The sequence below is a fragment of the Hippocampus zosterae genome, chromosome 17, assembly GCF_025434085.1.
Source record: "Hippocampus zosterae strain Florida chromosome 17, ASM2543408v3, whole genome shotgun sequence".
In the NCBI taxonomy this organism is placed as follows: Eukaryota; Metazoa; Chordata; class Actinopteri; order Syngnathiformes; family Syngnathidae; genus Hippocampus; species Hippocampus zosterae.
The window spans coordinates 3,739,133-3,761,549 of NC_067467.1; the positions used below are offsets into that span (position 1 = coordinate 3,739,133).

Here is a 22,417-nt window from a genome sequence, read left to right on the forward strand (position 1 = left end):
TATTTTTTTAAGGATGGGCCAGCATGCTTGCTTGCTGATGATTCTCCAAGCCTGCAAGTCTGGAATGACGCGCTCCTTTTATTGAACCCTGCACCATCAATGTTTCCGTGGTCCGCAGTCACCGAGGATCACGACAATCGCTATCGGAGTTCCAGTCGAAGGTGGCGAGTGAGTGTCTCGTGCGCCGGGGGAACACGAGTGGAGGGAGGGAAGACAAAGTGGGGGGTCGTCTCAAGATCCAGTGGCGGCGGAAGAAGAGGAGAAGGAGAAGCCAAATGGGATGACGGGGGGCGACAAGTATGGGAGGGCTAGTTTGTGCTTTACGTCAAGGTTGCCGCCGATGATGACGGCGAAGAACCGGCTGACACGGGACTTTTAAAGTTAGGGGAGAACGTAGGGGACGAGTCCAGGTTACCCCGACTTCCCCAAGCCGCCTGTTGCTCATAAAGCGAGGGGGGTAGCGAAAGCCCCGCACCGTGTTGCTCTTTGTCACCAACACGGCAAAATGCGGCGGCGGTCAGGTGTGCGTCAAGACAGCCCTCGCTAACTGCACTTGGGAAGAATTGCTCGTTGTTGTGTGCCCTCCCCCACCCCCGCTCGCTGCCGCACTGGTTCCGTCTGGCTCGCGCTCAGCTGCTGCGTGTCCCGGGATGACCTGTTGATGTCGGTAGAATGGAGACTGGCAGGGGGAGCGATTTCCCCCATCACCAAAATATTTAAATAAGCCACATTTGGGTGCTTGATAAGCGACGTCGCAGCCGAGCTACCTCGCCCGCCTTGACAGTAAGTACTCTGCGTGTGTTTGTGTGTTTAGGAGTGCCGGGCCGACGTGGAAATGTTTAATTTTTGTTGGATTGAGTGCGCACGAGGTGGATGGTGAGCCCAAAATATTTAACAGTTAGCTTTAGCCGTTAGCTAGCTCCACAGGCCCACTGCGGATTGGGGGAAGACGGTGATCGCGGCTCTTGCAGTCCCACGAGACTGTCGCGACGAATGTAGTCGTTCACGAAGGGGGGAGGAGGGGGGGGGTCTTTTGGGGGACGCATTCGGAGTGCAATTTGACCGCACGTCAGCCGCGGGGGACAACCTGGCGCTCGACTGGCTCTCGCTGCCAGCCCGTGGCGCCTCCCTCGCGTCGCCTCCGGTGCCAGCCGACAGTCGAGAGAGCCCAGCCGGCTGGTAGACTGGCACCGAGTCCTCGTGTGCCCCTGGTTACCCAGCATCCCTTTCGGGTAAAACATACGAGTGCAGATGCTTGTGTGTAACGGCTCGATAATAAAATACAGTATGTGGGTTTGAATGCAGGAATAGCCAGACACTGTCTGCCATAACTTGATGCGGGCACACGGGAACCAGGAAATGCCTACAGACAAAAAAAAAAAATCAGCATTGTGTGCCAGCTGCAGCAATGGCTCCACAGTCCAGTAGCCCAAAAGGGCTGCTTCATTTTTGAAGTGCTCACTGTCACACCACCAAATGTAGAATTTGGAGGGAAAAAAAGCATGCAAGTCATTCGCTAGACATGATGAAAAGCTCTTGAGTGTGCTTCGTGTTTGACCCACTTTTCCAACCTGCCCGGGTTGAGTGTTTTGATTTGAAGTTAAATGGTATTCTGGGCATTCGGTTGAACGCAAGGGCGACCTGGGATGATCTCTCTGTTCTCTTCGAGACTCGGTTGCCCCTCCTTGGTGCATAAAGACGCATGCACGCTCCGTCACATCTCTTTTACTGTCAGAGCAAACTGTGCACCCCCCTCCGCCCCGCCCCTCCTCTCCAAACCCAGTGTTTGTGTGTCTTCACGTGCAAGCATGTGTGCACACTGCGGCTCGCCAATCCGTAAACAAGCTGTATTGTCTGTGTGCGAGTCAGTGTGCCTTTTGTGGGTTTGTTTGAGTTGGTGTGTGCGCATCTGTGTTTTAGTATGAGGGAGAGGGAGCTCGAGTGAGACAAAGAGAGCATTTCTCTTTACCCTGGAGCTTGGCGAAGTCCCAAATGAAAGGCTTTGGATATGATGGGACTGCTCTCACCAGCCTTCACTGGTCACTCCCACCATACATTCATTTGGTTTGCTTTGGACATCAAAAGATGAAGACCGGGCGGGGGCGACGGGGGTTGTCATTTCAGCCTTTAGCTTCAGGCACTGACATCGGCATCTGATACACAACTTACAAACTAGCATTGTCAATGAAACTCGACATTCTTAGGTTTAAAGAAGCAAACGTATTGAAACAGTCTTCAAAGAAATTTTTATTAGCATAATTTATTTTTTTGCATTTTCCTTCTATAGACAGAATGTTTCTGTAGATTTCTGAATACTTTTTGCGGCACGCCGACACCATGTCTTACATGACTGATAGTGAGGTGAGCTCATCCGAGAAAAAGCCACACAAGTCCAAGTCATGACGGTACCTCCACATTTTGTATGTGATCGACTAAAACAATCTGTCTCCTGCATGTCATATTTACTCGCTAAATGGATTTGCTCTTTTCATTTTGAGATGCAGGGAGCAAGCTACGCTCAGTAAAGTAAGTTGCCGAAGCTTCGACTTGGACTGAGACAAGTTTGACTTGGGCCTGACGATTTAGTGGAAGATGCTTTTCTCCAGTTAAATAGTGATGAGTCCGCTCTGCGACGAGGCTTTAATTTGTTCGGTTCTCGTTTACTTAAAAAGTATCACACGGAGATCTGCGCTTTGTGAGAGGCATGAAACGGGCACACTGACAAAAGCATAGCTTGCAAATTCAATACATGACAGAGTGTAGTCCACAAACTCCACAGAGTACCTTCTAACTCTTGATGGACGGATAGATTACATGAGCTAACGAGTTTAAAAAAAAATCAACAAAAAACGTTACCTTTAGTAGCATTTGCCAGCCGGCTTGTCGTCGTGTACAAAGTTTCTTTTCCAAGCTAGCCTCGCTCCACTTCGGAGTAATTAAATTCAACTTTTTTTTTTGGTCCTTATTTTAATTTAAAGCTTTGGAGAAAATGTATATATTCAATGTGGCATCCATTTCGACGCTTTTCACGGCCTTCGCAGGGCAATTGGACCCGTGATGAAAATGAATTTGACACCCTGCTCTAAATGCATATCTGGCTGCTGTAAAGGTTACATTAACATTGCCATTTGCTTTCATTTCAGTAATGGGTAAACATACGTACGCTCACAAGATATGAGATCGATCGGATCGGCTCATCGAGGGTTCGATTGGCGTGAGGGTTCGTCATCTGCACATCGAAAAAAAAAAAAGTACAGAGTCACTCGAATTTCCAGAGATTGCCCGACAATGTCTTTTAGAAGGGGCGCAGTTGCAAGATGTTTGCTTTTGAATGTTTGGTGTACAATGAATAGAATCATGCTATGTGCTGTTTGTCGAAGCCACACACACACAAACACAGAACAACAGCACATGACCTAGTTATCTAAGGACACTGGATTTTGTGGCTCATAGAAGACAGAACATAAAACAGGCTTTCATTGAGCTCGGCCAGTAACGGCTCCTGAGAGGCCGACGTGACGTATGGGATTAATGGAATGCAGATTGTCCGCCAAATCTTGAACAAATATCGTCGTTTCGTCGGCGCCTTCAATGGGGCTGTGTGAAGAATTGCGTGTGCCAGATAGCTAACGAACACTCAAGCCCCCGTTTATCGCCGTTTGGGGGATACGTTCCAGAACCACCTGTGGTATGTGAAAAAGTGCCATGTAGGGGGATGTCGATTTCAGGATTTTGGCGATTGAAATGAAAAGCCGTCGCAATGTGTTGGTTGCCGATCCGGTTTGTCTGTCTCTGTGTGCCCTGAGATCGACTGTCGACCAGTCCAGGGTGTAGCCCGCCTTTCGCCCCAAAGTCAGGTGGGCTCACCCTGATCCTTATTTTTTAAATCGCCGTTGGTGATCGCCTATGAAATCCTAATTGTGTAAAGCCTCCAGCCGGCATGCAGTGTAAAAGAGAGTTCGGCGTTGTCGTGAGTCACACCTGTCTGCATTGAAAATCCTCTCGATTCATTTATTTTTTGTTGTTTTCTTTTCCCAAACAGAGCCTTCGTTGGTGTGCATTGGCGCACCATGGCCCAGACCCTCCAGATGGCGATCCCAAACTTTGGCAACAACGTTTTAGAGTGTCTGAACGAGCAACGTCTGCAGGGCCTCTACTGTGACGTCTCCGTGGTGGTGAAGGGGCACGCCTTCAAGGTAGGCTTCTGCTTTTCTCCCTTACAAAACATTCCATAAAGGATGGGAAGAATGAAAATACATCCGAACTCGCATGCGGCTTGAAGAAGAATAGTACAACTCCGCGGGTAGGATCGGATTGACGCCGTTGGAAGGACATACGTGGGGATGGGTGATCAGAACACCGAGAGTCAGATCGTGTTTTATCCTGCGAGAGCACACACATTCCTGTTTGACTGTATTAGTGAGGTCCGGGTAACTCCAGATAAGGAGTGAGGCTTGAAGAAGAACAGTACAACTCCGCGGGTAGGATCGGTTTGACGCCGTTGGTAGGACATACGTGGGGATGGGTGATCAGAACACCGAGAGTCAGATGGTGTTTTATCCCGCGAGAGCAACCTCACACACACATGGAATCGAGTGAGTTAGGCAAGTTGACATAGGCTAGGAAAGCAAATATGAAATCGGCTTTGTGTTTTGATACAATACGCTGCTATTTTTCGTGATTGAAAACGTTTAACAAAAAAAGGGGCGGCGCTGAAACTTCAGGAGCTTGGTCACAAAATGAATTCAACTTTTTTTTTCTTCAAAAATTCTAATCGGATTGTTTGTTTTGTGAAAGGCTCACCGTGCCGTCTTGGCCGCGAGCAGTTCTTATTTCCGGGACCTGTTCAGCAACGGCGGCAGTAGCGGCGGCAACGAGGGCAGCCCCACCGTGGTGGAGCTCCCTCCGGCTGTGCAGCCGCAGAGCTTCCAACAGATTCTGGCTTTCTGCTACACCGGCCGTCTCAGCATGACGGTGGGGGACCAGTTCCTTCTCATGTACACTGCCGGCTTCCTGCAGATCCAACAGATCATGGAAAAAGGCACCGAATTCTTCCTCAAGGTAAAAGAAAAAAAAAAAACTCCCGCGTTTGATTACGACTTGGCGTCGATGTTCAATTTTCCAGTTTGGCCAGTAATTGAGACGAACGCTGGAAGATATTCATTCGCAATTAATTCCCCCCGCATTATGTCAGGGCAAGATTTGATTGGTGTGGACTCTGACCGCTGGTAGCTTTATGAGAATTTGTTAATGCGCTCACCGGGATTTAATCTGCTTTGCAAGTCTGATAGTGGGAAAGCATTGAGTTTGAACGACGCACTGCTTAATCGGTTCATTCATTACAATGATTAATATACAACACGGCTGACTTGCAGGTTTGTCTTCGTTCTGGATTTTTCATTTGAGTTTTTATTTGGTTTTCCACATTCATTTAATCGCATTTAGTTTTTAGAGCAGGCTTTTTCGTTTTGATAGCTTTTTATTTTTTTGCACTTGGTATGCTTGATTTATTTGAGTTTTGTTAGTTTTTTTAACGTGTGGATGATTTGTCAAGATTTTAATTGACAAGCATGGAAACAAAGGCCATTTCCGCTGTAGCTATCGTTACTTTTATGAACTTAAAATTCCATTCCAGTTAGTTTTCGCTTGTTTCTTGCCTTTCGTCAAACTCTACGTATGATCATATATATAATAACTTATTTGCCGCGCCTTTATTCTCGCGGCGGTGCACCCGTCACCAATGTGTGTTATTTGCTGACGGCGAATTTGTCGACATGCTCATTTTCAGGTCTCCTCCCCCAGTTGCGACTCGCAGGGTCTCAACGCGGAGGAGGCTCCGCCATCGGAACCTCAGAGCCCCGTAACGCAGACGGGTACCGGCGCGGCCCGGCCCGCCGCCTGCTTGACGCCTCTCCCGTTAGTGTCACGGGTGAAGACGGAGCAGCCCGCGAGCCAACCGGAAGCCGCCGCTCATTCCGTGGTCTGCGCTCCTGTCGCCAAGCGGTTGTGGGAGGGCGGCAGCAGCCGCGACGGAGGAGGAGGAGGAGGCTCCGGGGCAGGAGGGGGCGCCAGGAAGGCCGCGCGTTATTCCCAGGAGGCGGCGCGAGGCAGTGCCATCCAGAGCCCCGGAGCGCTCGGACTGGCCATGGGCATGGGGGCCACGGCGACCAGCCTGGCTGGCATGATGGCGGGCGGCGGACTCAGTGGAAGTGCCAGCACCAATGGGACCTCTGCATCCGGCGTGGGCATGTCAGAGGGCGCCAGCCCGGGCACCCTGAGCACCTACGCTAGCGACTCGCCCGTCAGCTACCACGACGACGAAGAGGAGGAAGAGGGCACAGAGGACTGCGCCGAAGAGCAGTACAGGCAAATCTGCAACATGTACACCATGTACAGCATGCTCAACATGGGGGCCACAGGTAACCGACACCACATCCGATTGAATCGGGCATTTGCGCGGGTGCCGCCGAGCCTCTAATGCAGGGGTGTCCAAACTTTTTGCCAAGGGGGCCAGATTTTGTGTGGTAAAATGTCGGGGGCCAAACTTGGCTGACATTCTTTACATTGAACAACAATATTGTTCAACAAATTTTAGTAAGCCAGTCTGTTTCACATTTCCATTTTTATTTTAATTTCAACAATCTTAAGAATTTCTTTTGGTTCATTTGAAACAGGTATATCACATGCAACTGCTTATTCACTTGACTTTTTCTTAAACAGAAGTCTCCTGAGTGCAAATTAATTTATTTGAAACATAAAATGTATCACCATGACTTTTCAATAGTCACAAAACCTTTGACTCGAACAACAGGGAAATGAACAAGCAATACACATATCCACAACTGCAAGGATCATTTGAAATATGACATATCAGTCAATATAAACACGGAGTGATGTCTTGTTAACTCGTGAGTGATGCCCTCTAGTCTCTAAATGCTATTACTCATTTAGTGAATGCTATTACTCATTTAGCCACTAGAGGGAAGCAGTACTCTATGAAACATCACTCACCAGTCTACGAGACCTCAGTCAATGCAACACGTGTTCGATGCGCCCAACCTGTGGGCCAGACGGCACTGATTTTATGACAGGGGCCGAGGGCCGGATGAAATTCGACCGCGGGCCGGATTTGGCCCCCGGGCCGGACTTTGGACATGCCTGCTCTAATGTGTCCGCGTCACCTTTCGCTCAGCTGCCGGCGAGCGGGTGGAAGCCCTCCCCGACCACACGGAGACGCGGGGGCGCATGCGTGGCCGCGACCTCACTTGTCTCCCGGCGGAGTTGATTGCCCAAATCGGCAACCGCTGTCATCCCAAACTGTATGAGGAGGGAGATCCGGCTGAGAAACTCGAGCTGGTCTCAGGTACGCGTGTCTAACCGATGGGGAATCCTCCGATCTGATAAGAATGGAACACCGAGATTGAGAGATAGAGAAAAGGAAACAAAATCGGAGTGAATCTTCCATTGGAATGTTGAAGCGGTAAATATATCAAATTGGTGCTCTTCTCTGGTTGGGTGTCGGCAGGTACGTCTGTCTTTATTTCCCGGGCCCAGCTGATGAACTGTCATGTGAGTGCCGGGACCAGACACAAGGTGCTGCTGAGGAGGCTGCTGGCCGCCTTCTTTGACAGGTTGCTCTCCCGTGCCCACCGCTTGCTTTTTGGTGCCGGATGAACATTTTGCTTTTTCTTATTTTTGCCTTTCCGTTCACACCCAGGAACACGCTGGCCAACAGCTGCGGAACCGGCATCCGCTCGTCCACCAACGACCCCAGCCGCAAGCCCCTGGACAACAGAGTGCTCCATGCGGTCAAATGTGAGCGCACGTTTACGTTATTTCGGGCCAGGCAAATGGAAAGTCTGATTGGTTCCACGACCGGCGGCGTGAAATATGCCAGCGGAGAAGGCTCCGCTCATGTTGTGCTTCTCCTCCCCCTCGCGCCAGTTTACTGCCAGAACTTTGCCACCAGCTTCAAAGAGAGCGAGATGAACGCCATCGCCGCCGACATGTGCACCAACGCCCGGCGAGTGGTGCGCAAGAGCTGGATCCCCAAGCTCAAGCTGCTGATCGCCGAGAGCGACGCTTACTCCGCCTTCCTGTCCGACGGCGTCAAAGCGGAGGACGACACCCTGGGCGCCGACCCGGCGTTCGACCCCGCCTCCCTCGAAGCCTCGGCCTCGGCCGGCGCCGAGTCGGGCAACTCTTCAGGTGAATCCTTACCGGGCGTGAGCGGGGACGTGGGAGCGTTATTTTGAGCGTGGCGTCGGGGGTTGGACGTTTAGCGACACGCGCGGCAGTATTTCCCACTTGCGCTTGCCTCCTCACTCTCACATGTGACTGTCCATACTACACCGCTACGGTCGCAACCGGGACACGGAAGCGACCTTTGTTTTTCTTTTGAGACTGTATAACGGAGCTTTTCGAAGGGAGGAAGCGCGCGAGAGGGCACCCCCGGCTGTCCTCTGCCTCTCCTTGCCCTTTTAAGGAGTGTCAGCACATTGGTTGTCGCATATAAAATACATTCCCAGTACTGCTCGGTGGTACGAGTTGATGCCAGAACCTGAGGAGGGGAGGTAGCCACTTAGTTACGAAACTGGAGCATTTATTTGGATAGACTTGATATCCAGCTTGAAGTCCAGGCACTAGTTTTGGCCTATTCGTGTGCAATTGGACCATACTTGTAATGTCACTCGTGACACCACTGCGCCCAACTACAGTAGAACTCCTCTACAATGAAATCATGTTTGCAGCCAGTCATTTTTCACAACAGGGGACTTTTCACTGTAGCAAATTTGACACTTCAATTCAATGCACCGGTAGGGTTATCTGAGTACACGGACCTCCAAGTGAATATCAAGGCTGTCGATTAAATGCTCCAAAGGCTCTCCGTAGTTCGTAGTTTGTATTGAATGTAAGCGTTGGTGGCATTTTTTTCTTTTTCTTAATTAACCCCCGTGCGAGAATGCCTACTTTTTGTTCCACAAACTCCCAAAATGAGCGTGCCAGTAAGTGTGGGTGTGTGTGTTTGTGTGTATCTTCTCCAATTTGATCTTCCACTTATCGATCTTCAAGTTTTCGTGCCCCCCCCCCCCCCTCCCCCCAGCCCCACCACAACTGAGTTTGACCAAATCTACCTTTTGTTGTGTTTTACTGTGCAGTGTTATATAAATAACCCCCCCCCCCACCCCCTCATCTTTGTTTTGTATATTTTTAGCAAGCTTGACCAGTGATCAGAGTGACTGGGAGCAGATTTTTACTGAGACGACTCCAATGAATACTTTGGTGGTCAACAGATAATGAAAAGATGGTCATATTTTTAGAAGAGAAGCTATATTTGTGCGCGTGCTGCCACGTGCGAGCGGGGGTGGGGGGGGGAGATTGTTTTAAATTCTCGACGTTTTGTTGAAGGAGGTGGCGGCAATTGAGGAGAAGTGCTAATTTTATACAGTGGAAAGAAGTATGATGCGGCATCGTTGCACCGTGAATAATTGGAAGTTATGTTCTGGTGCGGTACGGATGGAATGGGCAGTGGAACTGCTACTTTTGACGCATTTCATCTTCCGTTGATGAGCCGAAAAGCAGGTAGACGGAATCGGCTGGCTCAACTGTTTTGACAATGACGTGCAGGGAAGTTAAGGCCCCCCCCCCCAAAATGACTACTGTACTTTGTATTCTAATCGTGTTCCGGGTGGGGGAGGTCATATTTATGGAATCGTGGAATGTGCCTTTTAAAATGGAGAACAATAAGCGGAATTTTGTTCGGTACGAAAGACGTCCGCAGCAAAATGGCTCTGGTTGACTTTTCTTGGTGTTTGTGTGGATGTGAAGGAGGAATCGGTGCGTTGATAACTTTTTATTTTGGAGGTCCTCCCATATGAGGCAGGGTGGAGGTTTTCGCACCTTAGGGAGAAGAACCGGCGGTTCGTGCACCTTATTGACAAGTGATGTGTTGATTGAACCCGTTGAGGTAGAATTTGTCCTTTCCTCCCTCCAATCTGCACGCGGTTCAGTTTTAAGCGGCAAGATACGCCTTTGACTTCAATGTTCCTGTTACTGAATGACTTTGTTACTGAGACTGTGCGGAGCGTCGCACGCGTGTCTTCAGGAAAACCCTCAACGCGCCGACACGTCGGACGCAAAGGTGTTTGTTTTTTTTCTTGCTCAAGTGTTAACTCGAGTGGCTTGCTGCGCTTCTTTTTCCAATGCTGGCCAGCTCAACCTCACTTAAAATATGCATCACCCCCCCCCCCCCCCATTCATCCTTTTTGAAACAACAAGAATGTGTGTTGTGAGATTTAAAAAGAAAACAAAAATGTAAAGAGAGATGCAGTACTTTTGGGATGAAGCAGTAAATAACTACAAAACCTCATACGAGCACTCCACTTACCTCTGCAGAAATCTTTTGAAGACTGTTGTGCTTCCCGCTGTTTTGTTCATCTCCACCACAGCATCAGCAGCCTTGTGCTCGGACTCAACTTTCAAATGCTCACTGGCTTACTACTATTTTCTCGGGTGTGTGTTTTGTTGTAGGTGTGACATTTATTTGTTGTCTTAAGACAACTCCCCCAGTCAGGTTTATTCTGCTGCCAATTTCCCGTGTTAGTATGAATTAAGATCTGCGGGCTACTCGTGGTCCTCGAGGGCGCGTTTTAGACAAGCTAGCAAACGAGTCAACAGCGCCAAGTTGTGGACTCCAGCTCATGCCCCCCCCCCTCCCCCCTCCAATGAATCAACAATCAGTTCCCCACAATCAGCAAAATGTCTTCGCAAAGAGTTTTAATGCTCATCGCCCTGTTGCAAGTCGTCGGCATACCTCCACTCTTGCAGTCCGAGAAATGCCCTTCAATTTTGCACTGAATTTTCTTCTTCTCCAACTGCTCAAAACCAAGAACGTCAGCAGCGGGAGACGTGTGACTAATAACGAGGTCCTAAATCAGCATCGCGCAGATGCACTGACTGATCCGGATTCCCTTCTAAGTGATGACTCATTGGCTCCCGCGCTGCAGTAGTAGCTGTGATTCAGCACTCTTTTCTAAGGAAGCAAGCGTTTTGCTCACTTTGACGTCAGCGGGCCGGGCAGAGTGCAGGATTTCGGCCGTGGCCTCGCCCAATCCAAACTTCAAGGTGAACCCTTCTGTGAGAGCCTTCGTCTTCACTGTCTATCGACTGTCCTTTTTTTTTTTCATCCCTCAAAATGTGTTTACACTCCACACACCTCAACCTACACACATGAACGGATGATGTGTGGCTTGGCATGGAGATCCTAGTGTCACACAACGGTACATATATAAATATGATATCTATATATATGTATAGAGGAATACTGTATATAACGCATAGACACACGTAGAGGTAAAGTTGTTTGTTGTCCACTCACAGCATGAGGCGTATCCAGTATTTACCCTGAAAAACGGCGCTGCTTAATCACAACCCGCACAGTAACTGGCTTGCCCCCCCAAAACCCCGCAGCGCCGCCACCTCACCACCTCTTCTTTCTGTGTTCCAAGTGCCAATAACTTTGTGAAAGCCCTGTAACTGTGACCCAACATTATTGACGGTAATTGCACATTAACAAACTGTAAAATAAAAAGTGTCCAAATGGAGTCAATGATGAATATCTTAATAAAAGATTTGTAACAAGTTCTCTCTTCAAGTCTATTTTTTTTCCATGAGCTATTGTATATTTAGGGAGCAGTTGTTCAACTTTTAGCAATTTTTATTTATTTGAGGGATTCTGTTTCACTGTGGAAAACAACAATCGGTATAGTTGGAACACTATCGATTTTTTTTTCCCACTGTCAGTTGGGAATGACAAATGAGCAATGAATTCGAGATATTTTATTCTGTGTGGGTACCAGTGATGAAATGTACGTAATACTTTCATGTGATGTACATTTTTTGGTTTCCGTGTAGTATTTTATTTATTTAAAAAAACATTTCTTATGAGGATAAGCGGATCGGAAATTGGATGGATGGATGATTTATTTAGATCATGTAGTTGTAGTACATTGTATGGAAGCATCCTTTTCATTTTGTTTCGTAAAGGTTGCAATTTTCTATTTACAGGGCAGTGCTGCCCTCTTCAGATGAGTGAACAGAATGCAGGCAACTATTTGACTAAAGCGATTGTCTTCATTTAAAGGAGAAGTCACACCAAAATGTACTTTACAATATTAAGGCCTAAGGCAGTCCCATTAGTCGAAGCACGGTATTCTGATTTATATTGCGGAATGCGATTTAAGCAGTCGTTTTTATCCACCGCAGGGGGCGGCCATTTTGCAAGTTGATGTAGCAGACTACTGTATTTTCATAGACTTTGCACGTAGGTTGGATGTAAAAAAATTTAAGGACGTTTCCTTATTTTACCGTACATGTGGCAACCTTCCTTCTAAGTATCGTACATTACAATGAAAACCATACTCGCACCAAACTTGGGGTGACGTGCCGCCTTTTCTGTCTGGCTTTGGGTTGATATGCTAACCACTTGCACGCCATGCTGCTTTCCCCTTCATTTTTGTGATATTTTAGGTCATGGGTGTCTAAACTGCGGCCTGGGGGGTCATTTATAGCTTGCCGTCCGTTATTGAGCGGCCCACAGCTTATCCAATAGGAAAAATAATTTTTGACATGGCCTGCACTGCTGTTAAAAAAGGGGGCTGGGGTGGGCAGTGTTACAAGTGTACCAGTAGTTTTAAAAATGTGTGTGTGAGTGTGGGAGTGGGGGGGGGGGGGGGGTGGAGAGTACTGGAGTACGGATTTTGGAAAACCCTGTTCTAGGTGATTGTTGTAAAACTGCAAAACAACCTGGTGACCCAGAAATGACTCTTAGACAACCCAGTGTGCATTCTCTGTTTTTTTTAAATTTTATTTCTTTATATTATTCTTTAGGAAGAGTTGCTTGGAATTACAAAATGCACTGGTAGAAATTGTGGTGAGACAGGTCGAGAGTGATCAGAGAGATAAGAGTGTGAAAGAGACGGCGTCGGAAAGACAGAAAAGGAGAGGAAAGGACAGAGTGAGTGAGAGATCAGAGGTTCCACAGCCAAGTATTCTCCAGTTTGGTAACCCTCTCCACATACGACAAATATCGGCAAAACACATCATCATTGGATCTGCACTTCTTTTCTTTGTTTTGTTTTTTTTCTCCATATATGCTGTGGTGTCTTCAACATTCAACATTGTGTTGTGCCTCGAGCCCATAACAGGAAAAAAAATACTCTCACCAAAGTCTCCTTTGTATTTTGATCCCTTGTTTTTTTTTTTTTGTTAGGTTTTTTTTGGTCCTTTTTTGTAATATTTTTTGTTTTCAAAAATAGAAGAAAAAAAGGTTGCTTCTTTAAAAAAAACAAACATCTATTTTATATATCATTTTTACAATATCTATGAATTCATTAGTCTGTTTTTCTTTTGTGTCCTGAAGATGACTGTTAACCCACAGTGTGGCATGCACATAGCACATGCAGTTCTTGAACTAGATATTTTTTAAACTTTTTTTTTTTTAACATTTCTATTTTTAAAATAAAAACATTGTTTTCTTCTCATTTGCGGCTTTACATTGCTCTTTGAAGACTTAGTGTGGTTAATTAGTGTTGCTTTCACTGCAGCATAGACAAAAAAAAAAGAAAAAGGATGATGATTGATCTGAGCTTTGCACGTTCCATTTATATGATAACTCACACATGCATACACACGCATGGCATCTTTTAAAAAAAATTTTTTTTAGGTGTAGACCAGTCAAAATATACACCCCAAAAAAATGTCCCCACATTTAAGGTGGGATGTCAAGGGCTGCGACGCAATAAAAACAACGAAAGACCGCAGTTCAAACATACACACCCACATTTTTTTTTTTTGAGGCAGAAAGTGTGCAACCAATGAGGAAAAATGTCACTACCTCACACACATACACACACACACACACACACCACAAGTATTCGCTACATACCTTGTGTGCTATCTCATTCCAAAGTGTTGTGAAAAAATACTTGTCCGTGACATTCCGCTGAGGTTGGAAAGACACTGATAGGTTTATCTTTTTTTTTTTAGAAGTTTTTTTTTCCTGGGGTGCATTCTGTAGTCAATATGTGATAAAACAGAAAATAACAGTTACACATAACGCTAAAAATGCTGACAGTGGTGTTGTGTGAGTCGGAGGCACACGTAGAAACACACAGAAAGAAATTCACTATATACACGTGAGGCAGACAAAGCGTTGGTGTTTTCTTGGACCATAACAAAGCCCCGACATCTTTTCAGCCCCTGACTGTGACCTTGAGTGACCTCGTGTTTTTCAATTGCCCGTGTGTGTTCAAACAGACAAGGCAGACTGGTAGTCGTGGCAAAATGAGCTCAAATGTTTTTTTGTGTGGGCTGGGGTTGTGTGTGTGTGTGGGGGGTATCGTGAAGGTCACAGGTGGATCGGAATTTGGGAAATACAGGACATGGGATGTTTTTCTTCAAACAGTTTCTGGATAATTGGGATGCATTTTTTGAACATTAAATATACTCCGTGTCCGAAAAGTCACTTCCTTTTTTTTTCTTATTTCGTTTCAGGTAATGATTCAAATACACGCCAGGCCAGCAGCATTTGACAGAATTGCAGTTCCGTAAGCATCTCATTTGCTTGCCCATGAATGACATTGGAACGGCTTTGCAAAATTGTCACCAGGCTACTATAATCAAGGTTATTCAAATTAATGAAAACTTTGGACAAAAGCTAACAAGTAAAAGTGTTCAATCATTGACGTTAACAAAATAAAGTCAAAACAATTGCAAAGCCATGGGCAAGGGAATAATACGCTTTCAAAAATTGCTAAACCGAAGCTGCCAAATGCTGATGACCTCACGTCGATCTGAGATTAAATAGAAACAAGGAATTGAATACTGACTTTTGGGACACCACATATAAACTTGATGGGACAGGGTTCAGAAATCAAGTGTTGCTTGCTTCGGCCTGTCTCTCGATCAAACCCTCCAAATTCGAAATACAGTGGAACCTCCAAAGTCGAACACCCTTTTAGGCTGCATCCAAAGGATAAAGGGATGATAGAATGAATACAAGCTGGGCAAGGATGGATGAACTGTCCCTCCCCGGTCTAAATTTACTGCCAAACTAAAGCTAAAAGGAGAATTACACGTGGATTTTTAAAGAAGAACATAGCTGAGCCTTTAGTCGCCTAGCTTAATGCTAATGCTGACACATGCTGGGGAAATATTTGGAAGCAGTCTGTCTTATACTGCTCCCTGGTGGCCAAACCAGTCAGCAGCACAATGGCCATTCAGATGAATTCTGACGAAATCTTGATTTCATTCCCTAAGAACTGTAGGTTTTCCACGTTAGAGTCCAGTACTATAGAATACAGTTTTCACACTTAAAAAAAACAAACCACATGACACCTTCTTGGATGCGTTTTTTGTTTTGTTTTTGGAAGGCTGGAACAAATGAATGGCATTTCACTTAGGAAAGATGATTTGAAAAATGATTTGATCTGAGTCAAGGAGCAAATGTGGATTCCAAGGCAGCACTTTTTGTGAAGACTGACTGTGGTTATGCAAGGCAACTTCTTGTGTCCCTGGAACTGATCTCGCCTTTATTTTTTTAATTGATAAAATTTTACTGTAGTCAACCTGGAGGTTCCAGTGTAGCCTTAAGATGGAAAAACTACTTTGGCGACCTCGTATATTGAAGAAAGTCCACCTCCCATGATGCAACGGGACCATAGCGGAACCCCGGGCTTTGAAAAGTGGCTAGCCGGGCCATCTCAATACGCCACAAGATTATTACATCGCATGTATGCGCTCCCTTGTTATGGTCAAAGAAAACAACCAGTTTCTCTCCATTCTCCACCTTTCTGTCCGTCAATCTCTTTCCGGAGTGTTGGTAAGAGCTCGGAAATATTTCCAATAAAGACGAACGCTGCCACATCCACTTTACCCTGCTTGCCAAGTTTATCATTGTAAGATTATCACTTTTGTTAGAAAAGTTCAGAAGAAAAAAGTGCATTTCCATCTGTATGAGTGGCAGGCATTTGGCACACAACATGGAGACACGCAAGCAAAAAGTCTTTTTTTTTTTTTCTTACAATGACACGTAACTTCTTTCTATGACCTTTTGGAGTGAATATGAGATTATCAAGAGAGGAATGTCAAAAAAGGGGAGAAAGAGAGAGAAACCGAAAGGTAATTTAACCTCCAAAATCTACAGGCTACAACAGGAAGAAAAATGTCCCTCCCCCTGACATACAGTAGATTCTCTGTGTTGCTCGTATTCTCTCTCTTTTTTTTTTCTTGGTCATTCATGCAGGATCAAACCAGGTTTAAAGTCTTTTTTTTTTTAAAAAAGCTGTGTGAGGGTGCAACGGGAGATTCAAGCTTGCGTGTTTTGAAGTAGGAGAAGAAGCGGAAGAAGCAGCCGCTGCAGTAAGAGAAGAAGAAATGCTGCAGAGAACTGGTTTGGTGCTTAAACCCGTCATCACTTTGTTTCTCCATCACGACGGAGGAAGTCGTGAATAGTTTCTTTCCAGGCGGAGGGTGATCCCAACCTCCTCGGGTTCCAGCCTAACCGAGTCGACGCCCCCCCCCCCCGCCCCCCCACACCCAACTCTCGTAGCCACAGCCTCTCGCCTCGTACAAGGCGAAGGGCTCGTCGTCAGTTTTTGTTCTAATTTAAAAAGAGATGATAAAACTCATCAATATTCAAACAGGTGGCTGGGTGGGTTTCGAGTTGACTTCCTTTCTAGTCAACAGAATTCAAGTTAGCGTGAGGAAGCAAAAAAAAAACCCTTTTGTGTCTCTTTTTTTTGGGGGGGGGGGGGGTTGCAACTCTTGACATCTTGTAAGTGGCTGTAGCTCTTGACCAGAGACCAAATTTGAAATCGCCGCTCTAACTTGCGTCCTTCAAAGCTGTACTCTGACATTTTTTGTCATGTGATGAATGCGACATCAATACACGTTTGGTACCTCTTTTTCCTGTAGTTTTTTTTGTTTGTTTGTTTGTTTTCACGTTTGAGCATTCTGGTTTCATTCCTTGCCGGAATATTCCAAGGACTGGCTAACGTCACGTCAGTCCGTGTACTGTGGGCTAGCACCAGTCGTCCTGCTCCTTCTCGCAATAGGGTTCATGCAGACCTTTGCGGGGTCCTCTAGGGTGTCCCGCTGGGGGTGGGACCTTGTGAGGCCCACTGTGTTGGGGTCCGTGGAGATGTGTGGAAGGTGACGAAGAGCGGTAACCGTTGGGTAGGCGACGCTGGACGGGGGGCTGCACTTGCCCTTGAAGGGGCCCAGTCAGGGGAGCGGTCGATGGGGGCATGTGGTGGACGGTCCTGGGCGAGGTACGGTTTGGCTGCGGGTGTGGCGGCAAGGGGTGAGGGTTGGGGTTGTTTACGGGGTGGGGCTGCGGTGGAGGCAGCGGGTGCAGGTTGCGCGGTTGCGGCTGAGGAGGAGGCGGCAGTTGGTGGCTGGCCAAGGGGTGAGGGTGGGGGTTGCTGCCTGGCTCAAGGGCTGGCGGTTCGTGGTGGGGCACGTAGTTTTGGTTGTAAAAGCAGCCGTCCCCTTCTAGGGATCCCCCATCTGTGTCTGCCCAGCGAAGTGGAGGGTGATGAGTCTGGCGGGGCATGCCGTGGTGGGCCGGCGGGACGCCGGCAAGAGGGACCGGACCTTGGGGACCATCAGGAGACAATCTGCGGGGAACAGGTGCCGGGGCCCGGCCCTGAGGCCCCGCGGGTTGTGCGGGCACGGCCTTACGGACTACCGGGGAGTACGTAACGTGGGGGCGGGGCGTTGCGGGGGTCTGAGGCAATTGACGGCGGCCTCGGCGCGGCGTGCTAGTCCCGGAGGTTGATGGAACAGGACTTCCACTGACCGAACTACTGCCCTACACGAAAAGTGAAATAAGGCAAATAAAAGGTACGAACCACAAAGTCAACGACAGAACATATAGTCGAGGATGGGGGGGGGGGGGGGGGGGGACGAAAGGATATATTATAAGAAAAGCACGAGGAAGACAAGCACAATAAAAGCACAAGTGATGTGAGTGTCGAGAAAGGTAAAGTATCGGGTGCAAGTGATGTGGATGAAAAAGACATGCCATGCAAAGGAGAGAAAACAAGAAGAGGAGGAACAGGGTTGATTTCCAGAGCATCCTTTGCGGCACAGAATCAATACGGATTTATCGATAAATGCAAGCACGGTACACGCGTCTTATCACTTGTCCTGTACAACCTTACATCAGTGACGTGCAGTGAGAGGTGTAATGGGGTCGGGGAGGCACCCACTGAAATGAAAGCCTCCGTTTTCGGAGCAAGAAATGATCAAATTACTTTCAAATTGTAAATTTCTCCAGTGTGGGACAAATAAAGGATATCTTATCAAAATAGATGAAGAACGACACCAAAATCATAGTCCAGCGGAGAAATATTAATACTTGTGATGACAGGTGAGGCACGGCCTCAACCTGCCTCCCCTCACTGCACGCCACATGGCGGCATGTCTGTGGATCAGGTGTGCTCAGGCAATTGTGAACTTCCAGTTGGAATGGAGGAAAAGTGAGTGAGGGAGAGGAAGTTGAATACGGCATTCCAGTGGACAAATATACACGACCGTGTGCATATTTGTTCAGTTGTTCACATAAATTCACGTTGATTCATATCTTGGTAACATCCATCCACCGGATACGACATTTGAGCACCAGCGCAATTCAAAGACCGGAGCAAACAACTGTCGTCATGACGCCTTAATGATCAAATATTGACCATTGCATATTTTTGTGTTTCGGCACACCGACTGAGATTGTGCAGCAGCTCACGTTTTAAGCTCACTGTGCTTAACGTGAGGCAATCCCGACTCTGATCATTCAAATATCCGTAAGCCCACCTGTCTGTGTGTGATGCAATCGCGACCCTCGCTGGGGGATCGCGACCACCGCGGGTCTCGCTCCCTTTCCCTCTCCCGGTCGGGCTCTCTGTCGCGAGAATGCTTGCGGCCGTATTCGCCGCCACGCTCCGCCGCGTAACGCTCTTTGTCCACCGAGCCGTGATGGTGGTGATGATGGTGATGGTGCTTGCGGTCTTTGGATCGACCACGATCTCGATCCCGATCCCTGTCCCTGGACATCAGGTCACCGGACTGAGTGTCTGTGCCCAAACCCGACAGCAGAGGATTAGTACAGCAGCAAATTCTGTCTATACAGTCGTTGATGGAAATGAGAGTTTAACATGTGTTACACAGTGGTTTTTTTTTTTTTTTGGGGGGGGGATAGGGGGTTGCATCATAATTAGATTCTGTATGGCCTGAAATACCGGTCCGGGTGTTTAGTTACTTTTTTGGTTACTTTTCAACCATCTAATGCAATTGTTGTGAATGACGAGGTGTGTGTGTTTGCGACGCCCCCAACCTGCATCGGCTTCGGCGTAGCGACTCAGCGACCTCTCGGAGGCACGATGGCTGCGCTCTTTTCTCCTGTGCCCGTGCCTGGAAGCACGACCTTCTTCGGGTATAACGCGCTCCATATTGTAGCCATCCGGGCCTCCTTTGTCTCTGCTGCCGCGTCCCGACCTACTGTGACCTAACGATGAGGCCGAGCGCTTCATGGGGCTGTTGTCGCCGATGGCCTGCGGGAGAAACAAGGAGGGACGCATGCTGAGAGATTCGTTTTCGGTGTGGAATCCTGAGCGCGATTGTGCGTTTGCACGTGTTTGACCTTGATCTATTTTTATTTTAAAACTTCATTCACAACCGGCGACAATTTTCCCCTTGCATCATTAGAAGGATTGCAGTAAAGCCGCCTTCTTAGCATTGCGAAAAGCTCGGTGGGAAGGAATGCGACAAATATCAAAACGACAAAGAAAATTTGAGATGATGGCAAACAGCCATGCCTTCATGCTTCTGTAAGTTCTTAAAAAAAAAGGTACTGAAGGGTCAGTGTGACTTGCATCATTACTCCATCCTCATTTTCCCATAACCCTCATGAGCAAGGCACATTCCAGGCGGTAGGAACCTCCAGTGCGTGCGTGTTCCTGCTTTGTACATCTTACTCTGCTTTGCTCCGGCCATGCGGGCTTTCCTGAGTACTCGACGTGTCGATCAAGACAGTAGGAGAGAGCCAATGGTGCCTAAGTTGACTACAAATTTGGTATGCTGAGTACACTATATGGACAAAAGTATTGGGAGACCTGCTGAGGACACTTAACTCATTCAGTACCAGCCAATTCTGGACCAAGTCTGAAAAGACGTCTATATACGTGTTTGGGAGTGAATGAGTTAACCTGGAGTGGAAATTAAAAATAGAGACTTGGGCTGTGTACAGAATCGGCCACTCATTCCATGCTCTCTAATCACTCAAGTCAGTCCAATGAAATATAGTTTTGCTTTTTTCCCGCCATTGATTACATCACTGCTGTTGGCGTTCCATACTTAGCAACCAACAAATGACGACATTAGGATAGCAGTCCATCGTTTTTAAAGGTGCTCGATGTCGTGTTCTGCCATACCAAAGTCAACCCAGCCACGTCATAGCGGAACGGAAGGGTTTCTCCAGCGGTTGTCAAGTCGCAAGCAAAGAATTATCCAAATCGATGAATGATTTATTCATTCATTCATTCATCTTCCGTACCGCTTGATCCTCACTAGGGTCGCGGGGGGTGCTGGAGCCCATCCCAGCCGTCTCCGGGCAGTAGGCGGGGGACACCCTGAATCGGTTGCCAGCCAATCGCAGGGCACACATAGACGAACAACCATCCACGCTCACACTCACACCTAGGGAAAATTTAGAGTGTTCAATCAGCCTGCCATGCATATTTTTGGAATGTGGGAGGAAACCGGAGCACCCGGAGAAAACCCACGCAGGCCCGGGGAGAACATGCAAACTCCACACAGGGAGGCCGGAGCTGGAATCGAACCCGGTACCTCTGCACTGTGAAACCAACGTGCTGACCACTGGACTACCGGGCCACCCATGAATGATTTAATGAAGTAAAAAAATGTTGTCCAGATAGTGTACATATACGTTAAGCACCATATGATCTGACCTCCAGGGAGTGATGGGCACTGACAATCCCAATATTTCCATTCGCGTCATTCCTCTGACATCTCTCCTCATTTCACACACACACACATACACACACACACAACAAACAGGCTCCCATGAACAGACAGCCGCTTACAGTCGATATCAATTTGCATGCAAGTAGGCAGGTATGAATGGAGACAAAAACAAAAGAAAATAAGAAAGAAGAACATTCATGGCAAGCACACTGACAAAGAGTGACCAAACAGCAGCAGAAAGAGACGCTAGAGGCCCCACCAGTCAGTATGTGGCACAGTTGTTTACGACAAGAGGTGACGTGAAAATGACCGTTGACCCCCCCCCCCCCCAAAAAAAATTCTGGTCATATTTACAGTATTTGGTAGTAGCTATTGTTCTTAGTGTCTGTTCACTTAAGATGAGCTTAGTTCAAGAATTCTTCAGACCATTTTTGTTTGAGTCTCCATCTACCAATTCATGGACTTCCGAGTTTCTCGCTCAAAACGATTCATATCGAACGGTACTCTTCGCCATGTGGAAAGGTAAACAACATCCTACTATTCCGAAAAGAGAACCAAATTGAACTGCTTGGTGGGAATGCGTTTTAAGAGCAAGTCAGAGCGACAGAATAGAGATGACAAGAGCGGGGTGGGTGGGGGGGGGGCAGGGAAGACAGGGTACATACACTGAGGTGACTGCCACGCTGCTTTCCCTTCCTCCGCTTCTGTGTGAGCACAGAAAAAACACACACACACACACGCGCACACACACACACACACAGCCACAAATGAAGCAGAACCAGGACAACAGACGAGCACAGGTGACGGGAGACCAATAATAAAGATGAATAGATTCACAATGGAGGAGAATAAAGAGAGGTGGCAATAGCGTCGCTCAAAAAAGACACGGGAAGAAGGACTAATTAGGAACTCAGGCAGCAGTGAAGGAGGAGTAACACTTACCACGCGCGGCAGGTGAAAGACGTGAAAACAGTGATTTATAGACAGTCACAGAGAAAATGCACAATCAACGCCATGGGCACAAAAGCAATGGTAAAAATATACGTACAGGATAGGCACATACACACACACACACACACACACGGTACGACAGTTGGACAGAAGCGGGGTGAACTCAAACACACACGCACACGCGTCGCGCATGCTAGTTGGGGGGGCAAGAGAAACTCGTCCAAATTCATCAAAAGTACTCTCGACCTTCAGCCGGAAGGGACAAAAATCAAATTTGAAGTTTAGAAGCAACAGCAACAAAGTAAATAAAAGTGGGCCCGCCTATGAATATGCGTTCAGTCGGTGCACATTGTGTCTCTCTTGATATTTTTTATTTTTTTGCGCGTCGACAACCAGAGCACTCATTACTGTGGAACGAGACAAAAAT

At 47.4% G+C, this 22,417-nt stretch overlaps 2 protein-coding genes across 15 annotated transcripts in view; one reads left to right on the forward strand and one right to left on the reverse strand.

The window, feature by feature from the left end:
* Positions 1 to 286: 286 nt before the first annotated feature.
* On the forward strand, positions 287 to 11,640 carry LOC127590009 (nucleus accumbens-associated protein 1). The gene is made up of 8 exons (XM_052049400.1): positions 287 to 783; positions 4,043 to 4,196; positions 4,798 to 5,061; positions 5,789 to 6,419; positions 7,193 to 7,363; positions 7,526 to 7,631; positions 7,718 to 7,815; positions 7,945 to 11,640. The coding sequence occupies exons 2-8, from the start codon at positions 4,071 to 4,073 to the stop codon at positions 8,253 to 8,255; spliced, it is 1,707 nt and encodes a 568-aa protein (XP_051905360.1). The 5' UTR covers positions 287 to 783; positions 4,043 to 4,070; the 3' UTR covers positions 8,256 to 11,640.
* A 5,167-nt stretch (positions 11,641 to 16,807) lies between these two features.
* Positions 16,808 to 22,417, reverse strand: part of cacna1aa (calcium channel, voltage-dependent, P/Q type, alpha 1A subunit, a) — a 52,912-nt gene continuing 47,302 nt past the window's right edge. For 11 of the 14 annotated variants that reach the window (XM_052049340.1, XM_052049342.1, XM_052049351.1 and 8 more), the window contains 4 exons: positions 21,705 to 21,743; positions 19,391 to 19,607; positions 18,871 to 19,130; positions 16,808 to 17,872 (listed from right to left, as the gene is read on the reverse strand). In XM_052049340.1, coding sequence (XP_051905300.1) covers positions 17,081 to 17,872; positions 18,871 to 19,130; positions 19,391 to 19,607; positions 21,705 to 21,743 — 1,308 coding nt within the window. In that variant the 3' untranslated portion in view covers positions 16,808 to 17,080. The remainder of the gene's footprint in view (positions 17,873 to 18,870; positions 19,131 to 19,390; positions 19,608 to 21,704; positions 21,744 to 22,417) is intronic. The other 3 variants (XM_052049349.1, XM_052049346.1, XM_052049350.1) reach the window with 2 other exon arrangements.

Bases quoted from the DNA above. Each gene is read 5' to 3' on its own strand.
- LOC127590009 (XM_052049400.1), top strand. From the start codon at position 4,071: ATGGCCCAGACCCTCCAGATGGCGATCCCAAACTTTGGCAACAACGTT. The intron at 4,197-4,797 runs GTAGGCTTCTGC...GTTTTGTGAAAG, and splicing joins TGAAGGGGCACGCCTTCAAG to GCTCACCGTGCCGTCTTGGC. The intron at 5,062-5,788 runs GTAAAAGAAAAA...GCTCATTTTCAG, and splicing joins GCACCGAATTCTTCCTCAAG to GTCTCCTCCCCCAGTTGCGA.